Below are 24,855 nucleotides of genomic sequence, written 5' to 3'. Positions count from 1 at the left end.
GTTGCTGTACAGATACAATATGATACACTTAACAATTAAAGTAATGCAACTTTTGTTATGATGCCTCCTTTAATGAATTACCAGTTTGAAGTAGCGAAATGTATTTGAGTTCTAAAAAGCTACACTGTAGTGCCTTGTTTTTGTGTACAGTTTATATACAGATCTGTCTGCCTTTTGAGGACTTTTTGTGACAAATGACTGCAAGTGAAATAAAGCCTGGATGTTGGAATGTCAGATCAAGTGTCATGTTTGAGTCGTAACTGGAGAAAATAAAGACTAAGTCAAGTAGTGTACTTAACGTATTGTAGTTTGTGTATTTTTTGAACAACCACTAGATGGCAGCAAAGTATCACTTTTTGGTTAAAATACCCAAAGTGTTTTTTTTATTTTATTTTATGCTTCTACTGCACTTGTACACGGGTAGTACACTAATGTTACTAAAACATGCTAGTAAATGGACCTTGAGCTAAAGGACATGAAGATTATTCTCAAACAGCTTTCCATACTTCCTCTCATTGATACAGTTGTCTGCAGGATTGAATTGTCTGCTTTGGTGTTCACATCTCCAATGTTGTCAGTGTCAGCAGTTGGCCTGCAATGAGGAACAAGAGCAATTAGAGGGGAATGTTCCTGCAATCACAGAAGAACAATATACACAGCAGGTTTCTGTTGATGAAGAGCCCCGGCCGCCTCTGCTCATCCAACTGTTGCTCAATATTTGCACACGCTTGCTGACAGCTTGTCTTGAAACAGCAACAAGAAAGATGTTGAAGCTATAAAAATAAAAAGGCTGATACTGTGTGCTTCAGTTGTTGGATGCTTCTACTACACGTGAACTCTTGTAGCCCATGAGGAGTTTGATGTGTGATAGCGTTGGTTGGTGAGTGAACGATTCGTTCAAAAGAACGGATCTTTTCAGTGAAGAGAGTGAACGAATCACTTTCTTCACTTTTTATTCAAACACAAACACATTCGGTATCAATCCAACAAATACAAAATTAAAACATCAATGTCGGCATAACGTGTGTCGGCTGGCATAGCAGCAACGCTGTCTGTCACTCGTGAATCTTCGCGAACGAACATGAAAATGGCCTGTTAAGAACACCAGAAAATGGCGGTGTACCTAATGAAGTGTCCGAGTGACGTCACAGATCAAACAGCCAATCAGAAAGTGGGGGTGAGGGCGGGTGTGGCACTTTTCACTTTCACTTAAAAAATGTTCCCTAATGAAGTGATTAGGTACACCTGTGTCCGTGTGACGTCACAGATCAACCATCCAATCAGAAAGTGGGGGTGAGGGCGGGTGTGGCACTTTTCACTTTTTAAGTTTTGACCATGATTTTTCCCTAATGAAGTGGCCTGTTATTAGGTACACCTGAAAATGGCGGTGTACCTAATAGAGTGTCCGAGTGACGTCACATATCAACCAGCCAATCAGAAAGTGGGGGTGAGGGCGGGTGTGGCACTTTTCACTTTTTGTTAACTTTTGACCATGATTTTTCCCTAATGAAGTGACCTGTTATTAGGTACACCTGAAAATGGCGGTGTACCTAATAAAGTGTCCGAGTGACGTCACAGATCAACCAGCCAATCAGAAAGTGGGGGTGAGAGCGGGTGTGGCACTTTTCACTTTTTGTTAACTTTTGACCATGATTTTTCCCTAATGAAGTGGCCTGTTATTAGGTACACCTGAAAATGGCGGTGTACCTAATAGAGTGTCTAAATGACGTCACAGATCAAACAGCCAATCAGAAAGTGGGGGTGAGGGCGGGTGTGGCACTTTTCACTTTCTGTTAAGTTTTGACCATGATGTTTCCCTAATGAAGTGGCCTGTTATTAGGTACACCTGAAAATGGCGGTGTACCCAATAAAGTGTCCGAGTGACGTCACAGATCAACCAGCCAATCAGAAAGTGGGGGTGAGGGCGGGTGTGGCACTTGACCATGCTTTTTCCCTAATGAAGTGGTCTGTTATTAGGTACACCTGAAAATGGCGGTGTACCTAATAGAGTGTCCGAGTGACGTCACAGATCAACCAGCCAATCAGAAAGTGGGGGTGAGGGCGGGTGTGGCACTTTTCACTTTTTGTGAAGTGTTGACCATGATTTTTCCCTAATGTAGTGGCCTGTTATTAGGTACACCTGAAAATGGCGGTGTACCTAATAGAGTGTCCGAGTGACGTCCCAGATCAACCAACCAATCAGAAAGTGGGGGTGAAGGCGGGTGTGGCACTTTTCACTTTCCGTGAAGCTTTGACCATGATTTTTGATTATTTGATTTATATATATTAAAAAAAAAATTGATCAGCGTGTGTTTGGGGGGACGACGACGATTTGTTGAATGATTCGTTTGAACGAATCTTTTGAGTGAACTGATTCAGTTCACTTAAAAGAACTGGAATGCACGTCAGTAATGTGTGACATGGTGCGTGTCCTCCCTCCTACTCCTCCACCCACGCCCACTCAGGGCAGCACGCTCCAACCTCTCCATCCCCCTCTCCTCCACGTCTCTACCAAAGTGTGCGTGTCCAAGTCCACCTGATGATCTTATGTTGTAACTAGAGCATGCAATTTCTGTTTTCTCTTTATCTAAAATAATCAATAGAATTCAAATAATAAACAGTAAATGCATAAATTATAAATACAAAAATGATTAAATAAAATGGAAGAGTGGACGGTGGTGCACCGTTATTGGAGATAAGTCCCTGTGACCTTGGCGAGCGTATACAGTTGTGAGCTTTTTAGCCATGTTGTCGCTCTGCGGAGAGGTGAACCTCTAATGTGTGTGATTAATAATTAGATTATGCAAAGAGTAATTAAAATATCCGTCAATATTTACTGGGCCATATGCCGAGGGCACATTGGCACCTTGGCTCACCTGTGAATTCTATCGCGCCAAACAAGGGTCGAGCTTTGCCCTTTGGCAGCTCTGGCGCTAATGCTCTTAACCATCTGCCGAAGCTCGTCGTAAAATAATGTTTTGTTTATGATAACAGTGTTAATTCAGCAGGCTTGGGTGCAAAGTGGCACGTTGGGCTTTAGCGTCATTTATTCGGCGCTATTTGCATTTTGGCGGCGTGCCTGACGCCTTTTCCACTCTTTGCTCTCGTCATTGCGCAGAATAGGACAAGTCGCGAACAAAGCGAATCCAAATAAGGCTTAAGCGCATATTATTCTGCATGTTGTGTTTGCATTTCGCCACTTTCTATTTATGTGTGGATTATCACTTGCTCGCGGCATCACAATGCAGGTAGGCTTTCCTCTCCTCTTCTCTCTCCATCTTTAGGTTGGCAACGCTCTAAGCTGCAGACTTCCTGTCCAAAGTCGAAGAAAGCCACTTCAAAGGAAGCCAAGCCAGATGGCTTATGGGAAATGAATTTCCAGAAAGAATACTCTCTCTTTTCCTCTCTTCTCCGGTGCCCTGGGCTCTTAGTGGTAAGCTGCACTTGTTAACCCAGATTTAGATCGCTACTGTGATGTAGCCCGTAAAAGTGGTGTGGATTTATTTTATGTGGAGCGCAGCCGCGTGCCTCGGGTCCTGTCAGCTCGCCGCCGCGCTCCTTGTTGTCCAATTTCAAACTCGGACACTCTTTTTTTTTTCCCGAAAGCTGGACCCGGTCACCAGAGACTGCTCGTCTTTAGGAAAATGGGACCACACACCGCAACTTTAGCCCTACACATGTTTGGATTCACTTCCACGCGGATTTATAGAGGCCTTCAAAATGTTCTCCTGCTATGGCTTTGACAAACATGAAAAGTTCAACAATATACGAATCAAAAAGGAGAAGCTGTGGCATTTTTATAGGGATAACATTTGTGGGACATTAAGCATTTAGGTTAAAGTAACCCAGATTGGCACACAAAAGTGGTGTCCAACCAGCTTCATTCAGCTCTCCAGCCCACCTAAATCCAATCTTCAACCCAACATGCTGGGTCAAAATAGTTAACCCAACCTTGGTTAGAAGTAATCTGATCTTTTCCAAATCCGCAGCTACTCACTGAGTACCACTGTATCGCCAACTAAAGCCTTTGGAGTTGGGCCAAGAGGCTGGCCGCCCACTGCCACCTGGCATCACGAGCGCATCTGATCCTCTAATCAGAACCAACAAACCACACTCCCTCATACCTCCTGTCCCTCCGTCCACCCTCCTCCTCCCCATCCTGTGGCCCAGCCCCGGGCCTGGTGAGCAGACTTGTGGAAGTCTTGTCGGGTGCAGGGTGACTGGGAGTCTGCAAACCAGGTGGGCGATGATGAAGGCAGACAACATGCCGGGTGGCGGAGAAGATGTGGGGGAGCAGTGGACTATAATTGCATTACCGCCTCCATGGCATGAAGGTTGCTTTTCCATTCCACAATTTACTGCAGACATGTTTTGCCTGCTGGACTGCAGAAGCCTAGAGTGGATTTGTGAAGTGTGAAGCGGTTGCCTGTGTCATCTCGAAAATATGCAACTTGACATCAAAAGTTTCACAGGACAGAGGAGGGACACTTTTTCTTTTTTCTTTTTTCAAAGACATAAGGTTCCAAACAAAAACACAAAGTGGTGTAACTAAGAGTGACTCAGACTCAGGACACGCCACCATGAGGTCCAAAACTCAAATTGAGGAAACAAACACAAATACCTTCCTCGTTGGAAACCCTAACCCCAGTTTGAAAGCCTAGTTAGAAACCCTAATCTTAGAAACCCTAAAAGTAGTTTGAAACCCTCGTTGGAAACCCTAACCCTGGTTTTAAAACCTAGTTTGAAACCCTAACCTTGGTTTAAAACCCTAGTCGGAAACCCTAACCCTAGTTTGAAACCCTAATTAGGGATCCCAAAACTCGTTGGAAACCCTAGCCGGAAACCCTAACCCCAGTTTGAAATCCTAGTTAGAAACCCTAATCTTAGAAACCCTAAAAGTAGTTTGAAACCCTTGTTGGAAACCCTAACCCTGGTTTTAAAACCTAGTTTGAAACCCTAACCTTGGTTTAAAACCCTAGTCGGAAACCCTAACCCTAGTTTGAAACCCTAATTAGGGATCCCAAAACTCGTTGGAAACCCTAGCCGGAAACCCTAACCCCAGTTTGAAAGCCTAGTTAGAAACCCTAATCTTAGAAACCCTAAAAGTAGTTTGAAACCCTCGTTGGAAACCCTGGTTTTAAAACCTAGTTTGAAACCCTAACGTTGGTTTAAAACCCTAGTCGGAAACCCTAACCCTAGTTTGAAACCCTAATTAGGATCCCAAAACTCGTTGGAAACCCTAGCCGGAAACCCGAACCCCAGTTTGAAAGCCTAGTTAGAAACCCTAATCTTAGAAACCCTAAAAGTAGTTTGAAACCCTCGTTGGAAACCCTAACCCTGGTTTTAAAACCTAGTTTGAAACCCTAACCTTGGTTTAAAACCCTAGTCGGAAACCCTAACCCTAGTTTGAAACCCTAATTAGGGATCCCAAAACTCGTTGGAAACCCTAGCCGGAAACCCTAACCCTAGTTTGAAAGCCTAGTTAGAAACCCTAATCTTAGAAACCCTAAAAGTAGTTTGAAACCCTCGTTGGAAACCCTAACCCTAGTTTTAAAACCTAGTTTGAGACCCTAACCTTGGTTTAAAACCCTAGTCGGAAACCTTAACCCTAAGTTTGAAACCCTAATTAGGGATCCTACAACTCGTTGGAAACCCTAACCTTAGTTTCAAAACCAAGTTTGAAACTCTAGCCTTCGTTTAAAACCCTAGTCGTAAACCCTAAGGAGGAAAGTCTACCTGCAAACGAACAACAAAACACACGGTTTTACTTCAATTCTGTTCCTACATAGGGTTAAAACTTTGCACCCTTCCAATGCACCCCCTCACCTACCCCCTCCTTTAAACCTGATCCAGATCACAGTCTCTAAGCTTAGCTTAACCACAACCTCATTGCTTTTCCTTCAATGTTTCCAGCTCTGTGTGCTTGCTGGCATCTTGCACTCCTCAAAGCTCCAGTCTTCTGCAGCCATTATTGAATTTATTCAAGGACCTGAACTCAATATATATTTTTTAATACCTGAGAACATCCACAATCTATGAAAAGGATTATTACTTACGCAGATGCAAGGAGAGTGTGTGTGGGATCCAAAGTCCTCTTCAAGAATGCAGGAAATCAGCAGAAGATGGTCAACGAGAGAAGGCAATTTGGTCGTTTGCTTTATGACCACTTACGAAGCACTCATTCAGCCAAAACCATGCAAGCCAAAGCAATCCGCTGAGTGTGGCTGGGGTTTGTCGCATTTCCATTTACCAGATAGAGGCGTGATCTTGCATTGTCAGCTTTTAAGAGCTAATCAGTAAGAAGGGGGATAGATACAATATATATATATGAATGGAGCCCCACACACAAAACATTAGTCATTTTAATAACAGCTTGTGAGGATGGCACTTTACTTGTTTTCTCTGTGCTGATGTCATTGAGCAAAACACATCTCAGGGACACTATGAATCATGAATGAAAAAGACTATGGATCATTATTTTGTGATTATAAAGTCATTTGTTGCGTCTGAAGTTGAAATAAAAAAGATAAAATGGAGAATGATCTGAATTAAAAATCTGACGTGATGGTGCACCTTATAGTCAGGTGCGCCTTATATAAAGTTTTAAAATGGGCCATTCATTGAAGGTGCACCTTAGAGTCCAAAAAATACGGTAATTGTCAACATCCATCCATCCCAATGAAAAAAAACAAACCAAACTACAAAGCGGTCTTCAACAAAACTTTGCCAACATAAAATGCAAAACACTGTCAAACATAAATTAGCATACCTAATTATAAATGGCAACTATTAATGGTCGCTATAAACCTTGCTACGACACTAAAGGCGAGCAACTCTCATCCGGATTTGCCTCCATACTTGAAAAAGCAATAAAAAAACAACAACATTGTTTAAGAAATCTTCGATACAGTAAGCCGCAGGGAACAATATGGTGCAGTTCTAAGGTAAACAAGTTCAACAAACTTGCATGTGTATGGAAAAAGCAAAAAAAAACAAATTACATTAAACATGAGAAAAAGTCAACGCCTCTGGGAACACAAGAGAAATGCGTTCCCAAATTAAGCATCATTGCTGCTGTCAAGCTCATCCTCCACTTTATTGCTATTTGTAAGTCTGTAGAAACCTGAGGGATGGAACAACCACAAAAGCAAATCATTCTTGTATTTTCTCTGGCTGAGAGAAGAAAGAAAGAAAACAAACGTGTCGGCTTCTCTTGTGGAGCGAGGCGTCAGATGCGCTGGTGGGGAGCCTGGAGCGCCTTCTCGTGCCAACACATCTACATGTCATCTTAGTTTAGACACACCTTGGAGAACGTGACCTCTTTCCAACAAGCTCGGCCCGGTAGGAGGTCCGGCCCCAGATTGTTGCTAACCTGGGTGCGTGCAAAGGTGTGAGTCACCACATGGTTGCTAAGTGCACTTTTTGGCGTCTCTGTGATATTTGAAGCAGTCGCAGGATCCGTCAAACTGTTGAGATGATGTCAAACTCGTTTTCATCATGGGCCACATGGTAGGTATGGTTTCTTGCCATTTCTTAATTCCATTTATTCAAAGCAATAGTGTGATCTGGAGGAGTCCAAATATTACAAGTGAAGCAAATGTGAAGCTTTATTTTCCCGTCACTATTGCTGCTTTCGGATCTTCTGTTTTAAGTGGTTTGCTGCCATCTTGAGGAATTTATAAGGAATTACCAACCACTTCTATCCATTCATTTAGTTTTTTTGCTATTTTTGCTAATATCCTTCAGTCAAAGTCAAAGTCAAGGTCAAAGTCTGCTTTTTTGTCAATTTCTCCACATGTCAAGAAATCGAAATTACGTTTCCCGCCACCATCCCACATTTTACACAATATACATACAAGCAAACAGCACAAAGAGTATAAAATAAGAAGGCACAAACATTGAATAAATAAGAGCGATGAATACATAATAAATAAACAAATAATAGAAACAAATCAATAAATAAGAGGAGCAATAATGGAGCAAGTGTACATTGGACCAGATCTGGCCCCGGAGCCTCACCTTTAAAACCAATGAGCGTTTAGTACTTGTGACACTTGCTTAGTAGCAAAGATGGCATGAAAGAACATGTCATGCCTGTGGTTAAATTCCCCTGGGGGTGGTGGGGGGTTGGGGGGACCATGTCCGTATTAGTTTTTTTTTTTTTTTTTTTACACCGCTGGATTTAAGATGGCACCTTAGCAGCAAGGGGGCATCCGTGATGGCCCGAGGGCATGAGGGAGCGTGGTACTGAAGACGGGCAAGGCAAGGCAAGGCAAGGCAAGGCACTCACCTGTGTATAAAAGCAAAGCACAGACACAGCACAATCCTCCTTCCTGTCTAGCATTCGGCCTCCGGCATTGAGGGATAACTGAATTACAGTAGCAACAAAAAGCTCATCTCACTTCCTCTCTGTGGGGGGTCACAATATGTGTGTGTGTGTGTGCCATTAGTTCAAGCTCAGCATGGATTGAGGAAAGCATGTTATCCAGACAGAGTTTATGTTTACACGATAAAAATGAAGGCGTGTGCAGCTTGTTTTGCGTGCGTACGCACGTGTTTCGGCACCTCCGCTGCCACTCAACTTGATGCGCTGTCATCTGAAATGGAAAAGCTCTGCAGGTTTTCTAGAAACAGATGGAAAAGAAAAAGAAATTCAAAAGTTTTTTTTTTTTTTTTTTTGGTTGCATTCCAAAATTTTTGGAGTGATCACAGTGAATAGCAGATAACGTAATGTTCCATGACATCTGTCAGATTCATTTGAAATGTTTTGGAGACAACAGGGTACCTGAAGAACCGGCTGAAGAAACCACAAAATGACCATATATATATATAATGGCAAAATAATGATTGTACTTGGGGGTAACAAAATAAAAGGAAAAGAAATATTGAAAAAAAAAAAACTTGCTGGGTGACTGTAATCATATAATCTACATCACTGAATTTCTTTTTTTAAAAAAGCACAAAATCATGTGAGGATTCAAAAGCAGGCACAGATTTGGAAAAGCTCCATGTTGAATTCTTTGTTTTCTTGAGGTTCTCTTTTCCATCTGTGTCTCCAATGTGGTCAAGACTGGTTGACTGGGTTAGACTGGAGCCCGGGTTTTCTTCCAAGCCCCCTGAGAAGTTTGAGGTTGGTTGCTTGTGTGGTTTTTGGATCCGAAGTGCAGCACGTATGGACTTTTGTTTGCTTGTGCGCTTTTCCTTCCATGTAAGCAAACCTGGGTGACCTTTAGCCTGCACATCTTGCATTCCGAGCCACTTGCTTGGCAAAAAGGGACCATCATCCCGTGAGTTAACTTCCATAACTTCTCAAAGAAGTTGTTTCTTTTCATCAATTTTCTTTGCCTTTCCTTCATGTGTGTCTTTTGATAAAAAAAAAAAGCTCACAGGAGCCTTTCTGTCTTTTTAACAGCCAGACTGATTAAAAAAAAAAAAAAAACACTTTAAAGGGTGACTTTTTGCAAAACCAGTGCCCAAAAACATGTTTTGGGCAGCCTATTCAGATGTCACACCAGATGGAAGCTGTGTTGTGAGCAGGCCGGTAGAGACATTCTGTCACTGTTGTCATTGCCGCATGCCTGCTTGTGGACATCAACACAAAAAAAAAAAGAAGCTTTTGAATTTCTTATGTACCAGCACCGATCTTATTAGGCTGTGTTTAAATAGACATGCGCTCAGGTCTTTACTTCTTTCAATTTAATTTACCTGCTTTGAATACAAGCCGGGGATTCCATTGATGCAACGGCTGCTATTTTCTCTTTGACTGCTTTGCTATTTTGCATCAAAGTATAGTTAGAATTAAAAGAGCAAGCCGGTTAGCAAAGTGAAGGCAGAAGTATTGGGACATTGCCGCTTTATATCAACTTTTGTGGCCCAGGAACCATTTTCGTTTTGACTTCTATCTGCACTTTACAGCATGATATATACATTTGCCACTCATCTTCACTTTGCATATTTAGATGAAGAGAAGTAATGAAGAGCTAACGGCAGACAAGAGGCCATTTAGTCAAGTGAGGAGCATTTAGCCTACTTGAGATCAGAGTCAATCTCGTCAAGCAAATCCCAGAGAGATTTCAACTGGCATCATCTGCTTTTGTGTTTGATATGGCATTTAGCTTGCATTTAAAGCGCAGGCTAAAAGTAAAGCCGGCAAAGATAAGATGTGGAATAATAAAATCTGTTTAACACGCCTGCTTTACATTTCCTGCTTTTCGGTATAGCCTGGCACAATAATGACTTTTTTTTTTCAAAACTAAGCAAAGTCAAATCTGCAAGGATGGTCAGTGGAAGGCAGTGGAACACACTTCTCTGCACTCACTGACTTACAAGATGAGCTCAAATCAAATCAGGGCAGGCTGAAGGGAACAGGGAGCCCTGCTTAAATCCGGTTAAACGTGTCTAATCTAATGTCAATGAGAAATGAGTCACCTCTGAACCTCTGAGTGCAGGTGATGACCCAGAAGGTCCATATGTCTCGAAAGCACCTATGCTTCCTTGGAAAGGATCCAAATGTGTGTCTTTCAGATAGCCGTAAACATCTGTCTCCCACAGAGCACCCCCGGGGAACGGCTGTTTTTTTTTTTTTTTTTCTTCACCATCAACAGATGTATTTTTGGCTATCGCTCATCTCCGCTCAAACGTGGGTCACTAAACATCAATCTGAGGGTGATTGGAAAGCAACCTAACATGATTTCTCTGTGCGCGAGACTGTCGAAAGGCCAACTGATTAGCATAATGTTGTCACGGGCTCGTATATGATGGATTCTGGCGGGAAAATCATCGTGGAAAATTTTTCCGAGGTTTCTCTATGGAGATGGTTGAATTTGTTCATTCGAGTCATTGGTTAATGAAGGATGGCTTTAATGTTGTCTCTTTTGGGGAAAATACAGAGAGACAATTCTGCACAATTTGTAATCCATCCATCAGAACCCAAGCACTTTGCAAAGCGTACATGTTTCTCTTTAGCTGTGAGAAAAAGGAAAACGTTGGCTGGAGGCTCCTTGTTTTAAGTGTGATCTGGGAAATGGGATCTCATTCTCTCAAGCTCGGTGGAAAACAGGTGCGCTCTCAAGTTCTTCTCTCCTGTCGCATTTCTTGGGGCTCCAAAAGTTGAGCCAGCACCTGTTAACATTCCACAGTGCTTGTGAAATTGAAAGAAAGAGTCATGGCTTCTCAACAATGAAAATGTAAACTGAAAGTAAATCACACCTGTTTCACCTTGTCACAGAATAAATTAAAATGATTATGACAACAAAACGATGTCTTTATTACCACCATACTTAATATTTTTCATTTGATAGTTTTATATTTATGGCCTTTAAGTGTTTTCCATACAAATACTTATTTAGCTTAGCTTATTTACAAATCAAATATTAATGAGAAAACTGTCTCACATGGCAGGCAATTAATTTCCAAATGTTATCTTTAAAAAAAAGGACATCAAAAAGGATAAATAAATCGATAAAATTATGATGTGAACTTTATTTTTAAATTAGTGACTCATAACATCTTATGTTGTTTGTGGTGGTGTAATATTGACAGTTCATTTTGGGTGATGCTTTACTCTGGCCTCAGCTGGAGGGAGACTCTGATGTCATTTCTAATGTGCGTGTTTGGGGGGGGGGGGGGTCCATGGGGATGCAGGATAGAAGTGATGAAAGAAACCAGATCCTTTAGGTGCACTCTCCTGCACTGACAGTGGGCCGAGGTTAATATGGCGCCACCTGCTTCATGTGGACTGCTTGTGTGATATACAATACAACTTGGTTGCTTAACAGTCTGCCAAATAAAAGAATAAGCTGATTGTGCAAAAAAAAAAAAAAACATGCTTTTTGCGTCTTTGTGTGTGTGTGTAGGAAGGAAGGCGGCTGACAGTTACGGTGACTTAATACCACTTGATATTTCATGGCTGGGGGAATGTGGCGGCACTCCCTGCTTTATGGAGCTGGCCTGGATTATTTAGTTGGATGGAGTCGTGCCCAGAGGAACAGCTGAATGATGTCATGCATCACACACACACACACACACATGCTCATACTTACAAGCACACACACACACATGCACACTTGGACACTGTAAGTCAAACTTGAGGTGTTGGCTAGTATTGGTGTTCAGAAGGGATGGCCAAAGTATGGCCTGTGGGCCAAAGGTGATTCGTGACATTCTTAAAAATATAGATATTTGTAAATTAAACTTTTATTGTTGTTCAACAATGGAAAATAAAAGAAATTTGCCTGCATTGTGATTCTTACTTTTTGATAATGAATGGTAGCAGGAAAGCAGATTGATTTTTTTTCTTTTTTTTTTTACATAGTATGATTTCTTTTTTTCAAGAGTAAGCACAACTGGTCCAACTTAAAAAAAAAACCATATTGCTAAATGTCTACACTGATATGTTTTTACCTTACTTCTTAAAGTTTATGCGTGGGAAAAGTTTGGCCAGCTAAATTCCGAACGTTGTGGATCTGAGTGATGCCGGGTAATCAAAGTGGGGTTGGTGAGGTTTACTAATAAGAGCCTGTGTGGATTTCACAACAGGAAAAAGGCGTGGCGGAGGTGAGGGCGATGAGAGTCGGGACGCTGGGGAGCAGATGTGCATTTAGAGACCAGGATGAAAGACGAGGGTGGGCGTTTTCAAGAGGGTCTCGCTTTGCCACTAAGCTGACCTCAAGGGGGGCGCGTGTGGCGCCACTTACAGTACAACTTGTGTTTATTGTTGCGTGCATGATCAATGTCAAACACTGGATGGATAAAAATCCCCTCCTCTGCTCTGCTCAGCAAGAACGGCGTCTTTCCTCAGCTTCATATGAGAGCCTAAATATGGAAACGGTGATTGGAAATTGTTTAGACAACCTGAAATGGTTTATCCCGAGGCTGTGCACAGCTCACAGATCAAAGCGGAGGAAACATGAATCATACAAAGTTTCTGTACGGAAACAAGGCCTTTCTTCCTTTGACATACACGTTGTACGTTCTGGCACAATGTTATAAGGAAAACAAAGAGGGAGAGAGCGTGACTTTATTTGCTCTGACTTTTTCTTCCGTTTGATCCGTCTGTTTGTCTCCTGTCACAGAAAGCTCTCACAACAATGAAGCGTGCGCAGTCACCCAGAGCGACCCGGCAAAGGAAAATGACGATTCCCTTAAGAGATCACTTTAAACGCCTTTATGTCTTTATCCTCTTTGTCATCGCTCGTCTTCTAAGCATCTATTGCAGAGTCTGCATCCTGGACTTTCAGTTTCTCTTTTGCTCTGCTTGAAGAAAAAAAATGCATCAAAGCAAATGGACTAATTTCTCCACGAATCCTCTTCCAGCATTTGGATTTAACATGGAACGACTCTTCTAGCATCACCTGTTATCAACCTGATTGTGTTTCTCAATATGGAGGATATTTCCCAGGTTTTTAAGATTGAAATTCTCCAAAGGTCAATATAGAGGAAGAATGCTTGGCAGGCAGGTTTGAAACAGCTGCACATTGACTTTAACTAGGCAATCGATGTGTGTCTAACACGTTACACAAGTCTCACGGCAACAGTGGAAACGTAGAACGAGTCATCTGGGGAATAGCGGCGCATGTAAGTGGAATACAAAAAGTCCAGTTTAGTCACGTCGAAACAAAATAATAGTTCTTTCGCTCTCCTCATATGCTTGTGAATGGCATCAGGAACCAAAGAATTCAACATTTCTTCTAAGGTTGCTTACCTGTTGAAATGTTTTCTCAAGGAAGCTGACTCAAGTCATCATGGCAAAGCCTTATCCAAGTCAGCAGAGATGGTGTCATCCTTCCTTTCCAGCACGCCACTCTGAAGTGATGTCACTGCTTGATGAGGGCAGAAAAGCAAACTTTAGAAAGCTTAGCCAAACATGCACTTCATACAGAGCAACAAATACAGCTCTGCAGATGGTCATTTCATGGTCACTTGAACATACAAGACATTCGCAGCCTGATTGTGATGCTCCACTTAATCGGCTTCTGTTCAAAATGACTGAACAATGACCAGCTTTGTATCTGCAGCAAAACGACGTGGTCACGGTGATAATAATTTGGTCAGGTTGGCCGAACCCTACGCTCAGTCACACGTATACACACCGAGTGCTTGTACGGGGGGAAAAAGAAACTCTGAAGCTCCACTAAATAGCTACATTTCTCATTTCTTGTCTGCCATGAACTCATTCAGTGCCATTGACGGTTATAGACGTCAAGGATATTAACTTGGCAGTGAATGAGTTAAAAGGGAGGATAGAATTAAAAAGAAATTGTGTTATTCTAACACGGAAGATGATTAAGTCATGGACAAAAACACATATGCAGAGTCGTGATCTCCACCATGCAATGTTTGCCTCACCTCATTTACTTGACGGTAAAAGAAGCGGTTAAATATTTAATATGCTCCCCCCTCACAGCATCAGGTGTAACTCACGACTATAATCTCGGCCACCTCGGTGCCCGACAGTAATTATAGTCGAATTAACTCTAAGAGGCAAAGAGTCAAAGCTTGCTTTTATATCTGCTTGCCAGTTTATAACCTGCTGCTGCTTATGTTCGCAACTCTTTGCGGTCCTTCGCCCACGTTAAAGATAACGTGAGTGACCCAGATGAGGAGTATTTCCCCCCAAACTCATGTGCAGCGCCGTTAATCACCGCACTCCCGAATAACAATAAATGGCAGTGTTAAGCATTTCCCAAAAATGAGACCCTTAAAGCCAGTGAGAAGACAATCGTGGAGCTCTAAAACAGTGACAGTGGGCGTCTTGCTTGAGCATCAAAGCGAGCTGCTCACAAAGACACAGCGAGGAGGCTATATGCTTAAATATCTCTTTTTATACAAGTAGCCAATTGTGATTTTAATCCATTTAGGTCCGTAGCTCGTCCCCCCCAAAAAAGATCCCTGAATATGTAAAGTGAGTAATAAAGCAAAAGGAATGCACGTGCTTTTACCTTAATCCCACACACTCATTTTTTTTGTCACTAATCTGACAGATTAACAGTCTTTTATTACCTGAATGCGCCGCCTTCGACATCCTTTACCTCTTGGAGAATCCTGTTTAGAAGTATTTAAGTTCTCAGAGCATTTCTTCACGCTTCCTGAGAACCTTTTATCTGAGACAACAGATGAATAGGATGTGTGGAAAAAAAGGTAAAATGCTACCTCAGCTAACTAAGGTAGAAGACCTTGTAACTTTTTAAAAGTCCTGCCAAGTGTTTGTACTGGAAAGCCAACTTTAAATCCACATTCTTATATTTCAGAGAATCCCTTTTGGATGATGACAGTAAAACGCTGTTGAATTTGGAAAGCAAGGGACTTCAAAGGTGCAACTTTTTCATTTATTTTGCTTTGTATACGAAATGTGAAAAGCCGAGTTTGTATTAACAGTAATCCTCCCGGTTATACTTCCCTGGCTAAATAGGAATCGGTGTCAAGGAAGTATGTTGAGTCAAGCTTTGAATCTTTCTAAATCCAGCCTAGGTTAGTGAATGTTGATTCAAGGACTTTTTGAAGGTATTGAAAACTCACCTACTCGCATTTATTGTAGCCTAGCCAAAGTATTTCACCGCCTTTCAAAAATGGAAGGTTCTCGCAATGAATATTTCCAGTGAAACGAAAGGTGGTGAATGATTCACCGCGGGTGTTATCTTGTGAATTGAATAATCAGCAGATAAACATTTCAAGGGAACAACTAGGGTGAGCAAAAGCCCAAGTGTTTGACTCAGGTTCTTTCCAGCGGGAACAAGCAGGCGTGTTTCTATCAATGTTTTCGCTGCACTTTCAGCATCGCCTCAACCGCACGGCTTGTTCACGCGAGCTTCGGGAAGATGATAGAAATTCTCCAAGGTTGGATTGAGTGGGCGGAGGTGAGTTTTCTCGAAACAACTGTGGGAGAGGTGATTGTTTCCCACAAGTCTTCAGGGATTCCCTTTCTCCTTCTCGGCAGTAAAAGCACCACTGATGGACGTCTATGTTTGGCAGGTGCTCATGTATACTTGGCGCCTAACCTTGCCCACAACTGTCAGGACAGAGTGCATGGCGAGAGAGCCGAGAACATTACAATTCACATTATCTCGCAACAATAGGCTATTTGCTGCCTGTTGCAGTCCACGGGGGCTTATCAAGAGCTGCCAAACTTTAGGAATGGAGAGCTTGGAAACTTTATGAGGTGGATGATGATGGGGTGGGTGGTTTTAGAGTGGGTGGAAGATGAACTAACCTGGCCGCTAATGTAAGCTGGAAGAGCCATGAGTTTTTTTTTTTCGAGATTGAAACCAAAACGCAGTGATGCAAAAATGGAAGAAGTAACTTTGTTGGCCCCAACTATTGCACCAGAAGATATTTTTTTGATGAGAGAAGGTCAGTGTTTATTTATTCACAATCATGTTTGCTATTGTGTGTATTTTTACACATCTGCTTGCAAGGCTGTTCTTTCCTGACCTGTTGATTTAGATGCTACAAGTATTGCAATCATTTTCTGGCCAGTTGAATTATAATTAGAAACACTGATTACATAAACACACCAAGAGCGGTTCACCTTGCATCCCATCAGGACCTTCCAGATATCGAGCCAAATGTTTCACACATCTCTGGAAATACCTTTTCACTGAGTGCCCCTCTTTTTGCTCGCTGTTGCGTAATCGCTCTTGTGTTGTATTATTGAAACGTTTGGCTCCGATTAGAGCAGCAGATGAAACGGCTAAATGCTAATGTGTGATTTCCCGTGGGGCCTCCCGGCTTCATGAGCTGCAGGTGTTTGTCGGCGAGGAGGAGGGCTTTTAAAGCACGTCGATGCCAATTACACCCGCCATTGTTTGAATTTCGTGTTAGTCGTCGGGCAGGTGGTCCAGGTTTGCATCAGAAATCCTTCAAACGTATCGACCCCCCCTGCCCCTTATCCCCAACCTGCCGTCTGTTCGCAAAGTGCAGTTTGAAATCAGTCATCTGTTAAATAAGAGGACAGTTGGGTGTAGCAGAAAACCTCTGCTGTAGCCAATAACATGCTTTTGATTATCTTCACGTACGCTGGGAAAGAAAAAAAAAAAAAAGCCAGGCACACTTTAACTGGTTTTAAGCGGCTACATTTTTTTTTTTTTTTACCGGCTTCACTCTGACTACAAAACCACATTTATACAGCTTCAATCAAAAGGCCGCTTCCTCATATTTTCTCTGAGTCGTGAGGGTTCATAGGTAAACTCTTGAATGTGCTGCCCACCTCTCTTTTAACCCCCCCCTTCCTCATTTCAGCCCTTTAAAGGACGGCACCACATATTTTTTCCTGATGTGCTGAGCATGCAAAAATGCCTTCCGGGTTCTATTCTCTTCTCCTTCATTTATCCCCCCCCCGACCTCTCGCCCATTCTATAGTACATCACTGCAAATTTATCACCTCACTTTGTATTTTTTTCCCAAAAGCATGCAAAAGGAGGGGAATTATTCCTGAATCCTGACAGGGGAGCCTCAGGGTGGTGGGGAAGTGCTTTGGAGAAAAGGGGGGGGCAAGGTGCAAGAGGTGCGCTTGGTAAAGGGAAGAAGTAAGGAATCGGAGAAAAAAAAAATGTGACTCATGCAAATGCTGCTGAGGTGAAGAGGGAGGGGAGAGGGGGATGAGCATAATTGATTCTGACGACCCAAGTCAGATGGCGTTCTTCCCAGGGGGGAGACGGTTAGTGGATCCCAGCCAGAGTCACCGTTACGGAGGGGGAGGGAAGGGGATGAGGTAGGATGGAGGTGTGGAGAATATCCCACTTGGATACAAAAGTAGCAATAACATAGTAAAAAGGAGAGCGGTGAAGAAAAGGACCGCATGGTGCCTGCTTCGCTACAGCTTGAATAGGCTTCTCCCCACATTCCCCAAAAAAGAATAAATATTTATTAACATAAATTGAGGGTGAATGGTTGTCTGAATAAAAAAATAAATGCTAGGTTATTTTCCTAACCCACTTACTTGGTGGCAATGGACCTTGAGCGGAATGATTTACCAGATTGGGTTGATTGATTGCATTTGGGTGGACTGAAGAATTGAAACAGGTTGCCCTTTTTGCGTACGCCAATCTCCAAAAGAGACTTCAGGAAGTCTGTTGTTTTGAATTTAAAGTGAATGAGGGTAGCTGCAAGGCAGTTGTGTACATTTTTACCTGCACGTGTCGACAAAAATACCCCAAAACATCCACCTACGTTTATTTTTTAAAACATTCCACAAATAAAAACAACAAAAATAATAACAATGAGGACACTGCACCCAAATATGTCTCCAACATACACAAGCAAACATTCAAACACATTTCTATGCAGAAAAAACACTCCTCTTATTACCCACGCACTCACGACTCCTTGGAGCCAGACTGTGTAACTGAATTAGCCATTCAGATGGCTTCTTACTTGCAAACCTTGTTAGCTTTTGCGCTACAGCAAACACAGACATCCTTGTTGTGAGTTGTGTCTAGAACTATTGTATTGATGATGGTTATTAGCCACACGTGTGTGCGTGCTCCTCGTGTGGAAAGCGTGTTTGCCCTTCCAGCAGGCCTGATTCATTAACCTCATGTCGGAGACAACTCAGTGAATGTAGGTTACTGCTCAGTAATTCCCCAAAGGCAAAGTGTCGGCATTAGCATCCGGTTATCTCGCCGCATTCCCCCGAGCTGAGACGACTCCGGAAAGATGCTCTCCGTCTCATTTAAGCCATTGTTGGACACACACGGGCAAATGTTGACACACATGAGTAGAATAGGAGATGTGATTCGGGCTGGAAAGGTAATGGGAAAAATATGTCACTGAAGAAATGTTTTGATCAGTGTTTTGGAAATAAAGACAAAACATGACATGATGAATCCATAAATGGTGTGCAAAAGCCTGTACATAAAGTGGATGGCAAACTTTGAGTCATATGAGAAGTGAGGGCAAGATTGGAACAGATGGCAGGAGTTCCCGTGGGCGAATGGCGCCTGCCCCAATGAGCACTGGGAGGGAGCTCTTGACCATCTGGACAGAAAGGCAACGAGCAGCATCCCAGAGAGGATTCCCCACTAAGCGACATGGAAAAGAAGAGCAGGGGGGCAGGCCCATTTGGAGCAATGTCACCAACATAATGGCCACGAGCCATGTGAGAATCGGGTGACAAGTGGCCTTAGGAGCAGGCAGGAGGTGGAGGGGGGGGGGGGGGGGGGCGGGGGGCATGTCCCACCACATCCAGCAGTAGGCGCCATCTCTCTACATGCATCCGTCAATTTTCTAATACAGGAACGCTGGAGGAGCAAACAAACAAATAACTATGTATTGTATTTTTTTTTCTTAGAGCAAAGAGCTCTCTGACCATTCAAAAAGGGCACAAAACTGCTGAACAAGAATACATTAAGAGCAACAACTCATTTTGTACTTTTTTTTTTCCACCAAAATTAACTATTAGGCCAATTTACGTTTTAGTATAGTTAAGGACAGTTGAAATATCCATTAATGCAAATTAAGACCACTAGTGGTGGTTGGTGATATTACAACTTAGAACTACGGTTGACTCCTAGATATTTAAAGTTCGGAATAGTCACAAATATTTTTCTTTTTAATAATTTGGAAACACACACTGTAGAGCTTTAGTGAAAAACATTTTTTATTTATCTAAAAAATGTTGGGTTTGTAAAATAACTTCTCAAGCACTAATAATTCTTGTTGCCTATGTGATATTTATATCAAAGAAACATAGGAGAGAGGCTTTCCTGCTTTGTAGCCTACCTAAGTGGGTGGTGCCCAACTATTTTTGATAGGATGTCATCCACCCACGAAAAGGTTGAGTTGGCAATCTCATGCTGGCTTTCAGATGAAAATTAAATCGCAACCATATCTCCATTCAAAGAGTTAAACCCGATGTATCATGCAAGCACACGTGCTGAGCATTTCTTGAATCTCAGCTGTTAAAAAAAAAAAAAATCTCAGTAATATTCTGTAAGCTGTCCATCACCTCATGTAGTGTAAGCACTTGCTGGAATGTGTGGAGCCAAGCTAGGCAGAAATACAAATCAAAAGCATATTTCTGGTTTTGGCTTGGGGAAGTGTGCAGTCATCTCTCATGCTCTTCAGGAAGCGCTAAATGGAACCAGACTGGAAGTGGAATGGGGGGGGGGGTGATGGTATGTTTAGTTAAGGTAGATGATTTGAACCAGAGAGCTTGTTTGTCTTATCTTCCTATCAGGGAACTTGTACATGAGGCGTCTATGAATATATAAACATGGAATACATGAGGAAGAAAAGAAAGGGGAGCTTCCGTTTTCTGCCTGGCTCATTTGTTTTTTTTAAGCCTGTGCACATTGTTTTTTTTCTTCATTAAAAATGTAGTTTGGAGTCATTTGTATCAATTCAGCCATAAACAAACTTCAGCTGCTGTGTTGCTCATACTTTACAGTTTATGAGAGACATTACTGACAAATTCCCTTGTTTGGGGAATTTAGGAGCTTGTTTGTTTGCATGCTGTTTTAAAGTGAGAATAATGTTATTTGGCATATATATTTATTAGCTTCACTTTTATTCATCTTGGCATAAAAAGCATGGATACAAGCGATAGCGTTTATACGAATTGGAAAATGCACAAGTATAGGACGGCCTGCGAAAGAATCTGCCGGAACATATTACTTTGCATGAAAACATTTGGACCAGTTTGTCGGTACCGGACTGGATGATCTGGAGTAAAGTGGGAGCATCAACTAAAAGTGCCCAGCTTGTCCTCCTGAGGTGTCTGCCTTCTCTTCTCCATTTGGAGCTCAAGCGGATCGATGACTTTCTCCAGCCGCCCAGTCATCAATTATTCACCTGATCAGCCCTGCTGCTCATTAGATGACTAATCTCTGAGGGCCAAGAGAGACACGGGACACTTTGAAACCCGAGACCAGCGCAAAGGCAGCAGGGGAAAGGATGAGCAGCTCTCGTGTCCATATTGAAAAAGAGACACAACAGGGAGGTGAACGGGGGGGGGGGTCCTAAATGTGAGCTTATTGTTTTGTACATTTAGGTCCTGACATGTAGGTGCTTTATAAATCTTTGATGTAACCATAGAATCACTTTGATGAATGTTGCACACATATCACCGACACGCCGCGTGTGCCGACAGAGTCGTCACACGTGTTACGGACTGGCAAGCACCGGTGGGGCGTGTGGAGCTCATGTTCAACAAAACACTGCATGTTGCACTCATATTACACCACCACTTAAGATGTGCTCACTGGTCAGTGGATCACATTTTTACGAGGCTGTAAATCTCTGTCGTTACTCTGCGTTGATGCACATTGTTTGTGACTTTCCTTCCAGAAATGAGACTATTTCATTATGTTTGGAAATAAAAGGCATCAAGAAAAAAAAGTGATGGAGTCTCGTTGACCTGATCTGGAACAATGATAAATACTAAGCTAGAGAGGTTCCAGAAACCACACAAAGAATCAGACCCAAAGAAAGAAAAAGAAAGCTTCGGTTCTTAAATCTCACTGATCAAGAAGTAGAGGTGGGGAGAAGGGAGGGGGGGGGGGGCTTTGATCAGACAGGTCCCCCCTTGAGAGCCAAGCGGAGGTGAGAGCGCTTGTATGACGGCTTTGCTGCGCGTTGACTCTGATTAAAGGGAAATATGCATCAATGTATAGCGCAATTCTTTTCATCTGCGCCTGCCATGTGTAACTGATGTCGCACCTTTGGCGGCTAAAACGCCACCTGAAGTTGCTCATTTAGAAGCTTGTGAGAGGAAAATAAAAGAGAATAAGAGCACGCTTGAGGAGATTTGGTCTGACGAGCTGGGGGAACACTGCCCAAGTTGCCCTTTGACCTGTGACACAAAATCATGTGCTTTTAAAAATAATGACATTGTGGTAAGGTTGGAGCGTGCATCACTTTGACTTATTTCCCCCTCTCTGTTGTCTTGTGGGACTTGAAAAGGAGTGGAGTTTCATGTCGCTTGAGAAGCAGAAGACAAGCAGGCATCGGCCTCATCTATTAAATATGAAGCAATCAAAAAGAATACTGCTATTGTTCAAACGCTCAGAACCTCATACTCCTCTGAACGTCTCTCCTCCACCGCATTTGTTAAATGCTGTTTTTTGTTTTTTTTTTAAAAAGTGCTGAAACTGCAAATCCCACTCAATCCGGTACACAGAAATCATAAAGCATTGATGTCAATTTCACTTATAGAAGCAGCACTTCATCACCAACAAACATTGCGCAACATTTGTGATTGTACCAGTCCTTACATGTGCAGTAAAATCAAACTACAAATTTCCTTACCGACTTCTATCGATAAATTTCAAATCATACATGATTAAATGAGTCATACAAAAACTTTCTCAGCAAAGCATGTTTTTATTTTCATAAACAACCGGGTCTCAAGGTACACAAACCAACACAAACACATGCTATTTTTTTATGAGGTATAACGCTTGCTCCAAATTTGTAACCATGAATTCTACCACTTGCTTCCTTACTGGTATTGAGGCTTGAGGATTAAAAAGACGCACGCATAATAAACTCTAGTGCACTGCAACTCAGCCACTTCCAACTTTGTGTTTTGTTGTGACCAAACAGATCATCTAAATATATTTGTAAATATACTATATTTATAATTTTCACAATATAGCGATTGCATCTATATATCATATCTATACATATATATCTATGCATCCAGTATATTGGTACTGTGACTAGGACTTTTTTTTTTTTTTTTTTTTAAACATCTAGGTACATTCATTTGACCCTGTCATTTTTTTTTCATATGAAAACAGATTTACTATAGAATCTCCCAACTCAATTTGAATCATACAGACATCTCAGTGACACTTCATTTAACACAAGCATACTCTGTATTAATCTAGTATAAAATAGCATATTTTTCTGGACAACAGTACAAAAACTCTACCGAGACGAGAGTCAATCGATTTTCTCGGGTGCATACGTCAACAACGAGCTAAAACAGTATCACGTCAGTGGTCAAAAGCTTCAACACAGATGTACAATCACTTATGTGAAGAGAACCTTGGCATATCACAGAGTACACAAATAGGCAATCAACAAATCTTGGCCATCAAACTGAAACCACATGATAATATGGAGAACTTTTATTTCTTCAAGGCCACAAGGCAGTCACATGAGTGCCGGTCAAGTGTGTTGTTGGCAGCGTACCTCATAAAGGAGTATGAGAACGACACAAATAAAAAAATTAAAAAACTAATGGCTGGAATTTGAAAAATAAATCTAAAATTGAGAGAACTCTGTCCCGAGAAAAAATAATAAACGACTGTTGAAAAGCTCCCTCAAAAAAAAGAAATACCAAAGTTCGGGCACAATGGCACGGTCATCAGTTTAATGTGATTGCAGAAATGTTAGTTCCTGATAAAAATCTGCACTAATCTGATGCAGTGTGGCAATTGAATCATTCAAATTCCAACTTATTCCAGTGTTGCCCAAATACTCCTGCATAGGACCCAAAACGCTGCCTTTAATGCTATAGTTTCTTCGCTACAGTAACTATACATTTGTAAAGATTCTCATGTGGTCTTTGAAGCAGTGTGAAGCGCTTTGAGTACCTAAATTAGAAAAGCGCTTTACAATTTTGGACCGACGGATTAAATGATCGTCCAGTGTACATAGTCTCTAAGCTAAACTACTTACACCCCTCAGTTGATACAGAAGACAACAAAAATACAAATGAACACTTGCCATTGAGGATGTAACACCATGCAAAGAAATTTGGGTTGGCTTTTGCACAGAAATGAAAAGTTGAATCAACTCACTGAATAACCCGCAACCTATTGCGTAACAAGGTGCTGTTGCGTGACTCTGGAGAACTATTTTCTATAAGTGTGAACGGACCAAAGTATTTGGATGCATCCCATACAAGTCAGACCAAAACTACATTCCTGGCTCCCACTACGATTATGATATCAATATTTGCATGTGATGTTTTTAACAGTTTCACTTTATTTAAATAAAAATTAAATAACAAGAAAAAAAAACAGTGCAACATAAACTGAACACCACAGTTGTTTATGAATGTAGAATCTTGACGAATGAGACAAGTTGTGAAAGATGAAACACTAAATCCCTGCTTTGCTGAACGTTACAACTGAGTGAAGCTCCGGTAAATGAGCTCCATGTTGGGCAGGTTAATGTGGACTTGGAACCGGAGTGTCCGGACCTCTGTCGGCCTCTTTGTCTTCCAGGCCTGAGTAGGAGCTCAGTGCAGCCCACAGTAAGCTGGGTTGCTCACAGTGGTGGTGACCCCGCCAGTGCTCCAGAACCCCTTCTTTAGTATCCAACACCTTGCTGCATAGTACACAGTTGAAGGCGGAACCTGTTGCAAGTACCCCAAGGCATCCGTCGGGAGCTGACGTCCGGACACTCTTGTCCTCCCGTTCACTTCTACAGTGGTGGAACCTAATGTGCCTCTTAAGTTTAGCAAAAGAGAAGAATTCCTCATCGCAGTTCCCGCACTTGACAAGGTTGCGTTTCTTATTGAGCTGCCGCCAGTAGTGTGCGGCGCGTTTGATCAGTTGTTCTTCAGGGTTAAGACCACTCGACAGAGGCTGGGCCCCCTGTAGCTGAATCAGTACCTCCTGCTCATGAACATACACAAGATGCATCTTCATGTCGGCAAAACTGGGAGTGACCACATGACAGCGGCCACATTTAATCTGCAGCTCCACAGATTCTTCATGGCCTTGATTTTCTGAGGGTTCTGAATTGTCCCTGCAGGGATGAAATTAGTAAATATCCCATCAATATTGGCACACACATAGACAAGACAAACAGACACAGTGCCATCCAAAAGTATTGGAACGACAAGGTCAATCCCTTTGTTCTTGTTGTATACCGCAGATACTTCACATCAAAAGATATGAGACA

General features: G+C 42.1%; 1 protein-coding gene across 5 annotated transcripts in view; it reads right to left on the bottom strand.

Moving 5' to 3' along the window:
• Positions 1–6,381: 6,381 nt before the first annotated feature.
• Positions 6,382–24,855, bottom strand: part of znf438 (zinc finger protein 438) — a 37,081-nt gene continuing 18,607 nt past the window's right edge. Inside the window, exons 4-5 of one of the 5 annotated variants that reach the window (XR_015069170.1) lie at positions 13,703–13,820; positions 6,382–8,624 (exon numbers count right to left, since the gene is read on the bottom strand). Coding sequence is in view for 2 of the 5 variants with exons in the window: in XM_085939189.1 (XP_085795315.1) it covers positions 24,117–24,699 (583 nt within the window). In the remaining 3 variants the exon portion in view is untranslated. Of the gene's footprint in view, positions 8,625–9,987; positions 12,814–12,833; positions 13,252–13,702; positions 13,821–21,418; positions 24,700–24,855 lie in introns of those variants that run through there. The other 4 variants (XR_015069171.1, XR_015069172.1, XM_085939189.1 and 1 more) reach the window with 4 other exon arrangements.

This window comes from Syngnathus leptorhynchus, chromosome 19 (assembly GCF_054491065.1).
Source record: "Syngnathus leptorhynchus isolate UIUO chromosome 19, UIUO_Slep, whole genome shotgun sequence".
Lineage (NCBI taxonomy): Eukaryota > Metazoa > Chordata > Actinopteri > Syngnathiformes > Syngnathidae > Syngnathus > Syngnathus leptorhynchus.
This window is presented reverse-complemented; position numbering and strand designations above follow the sequence as displayed.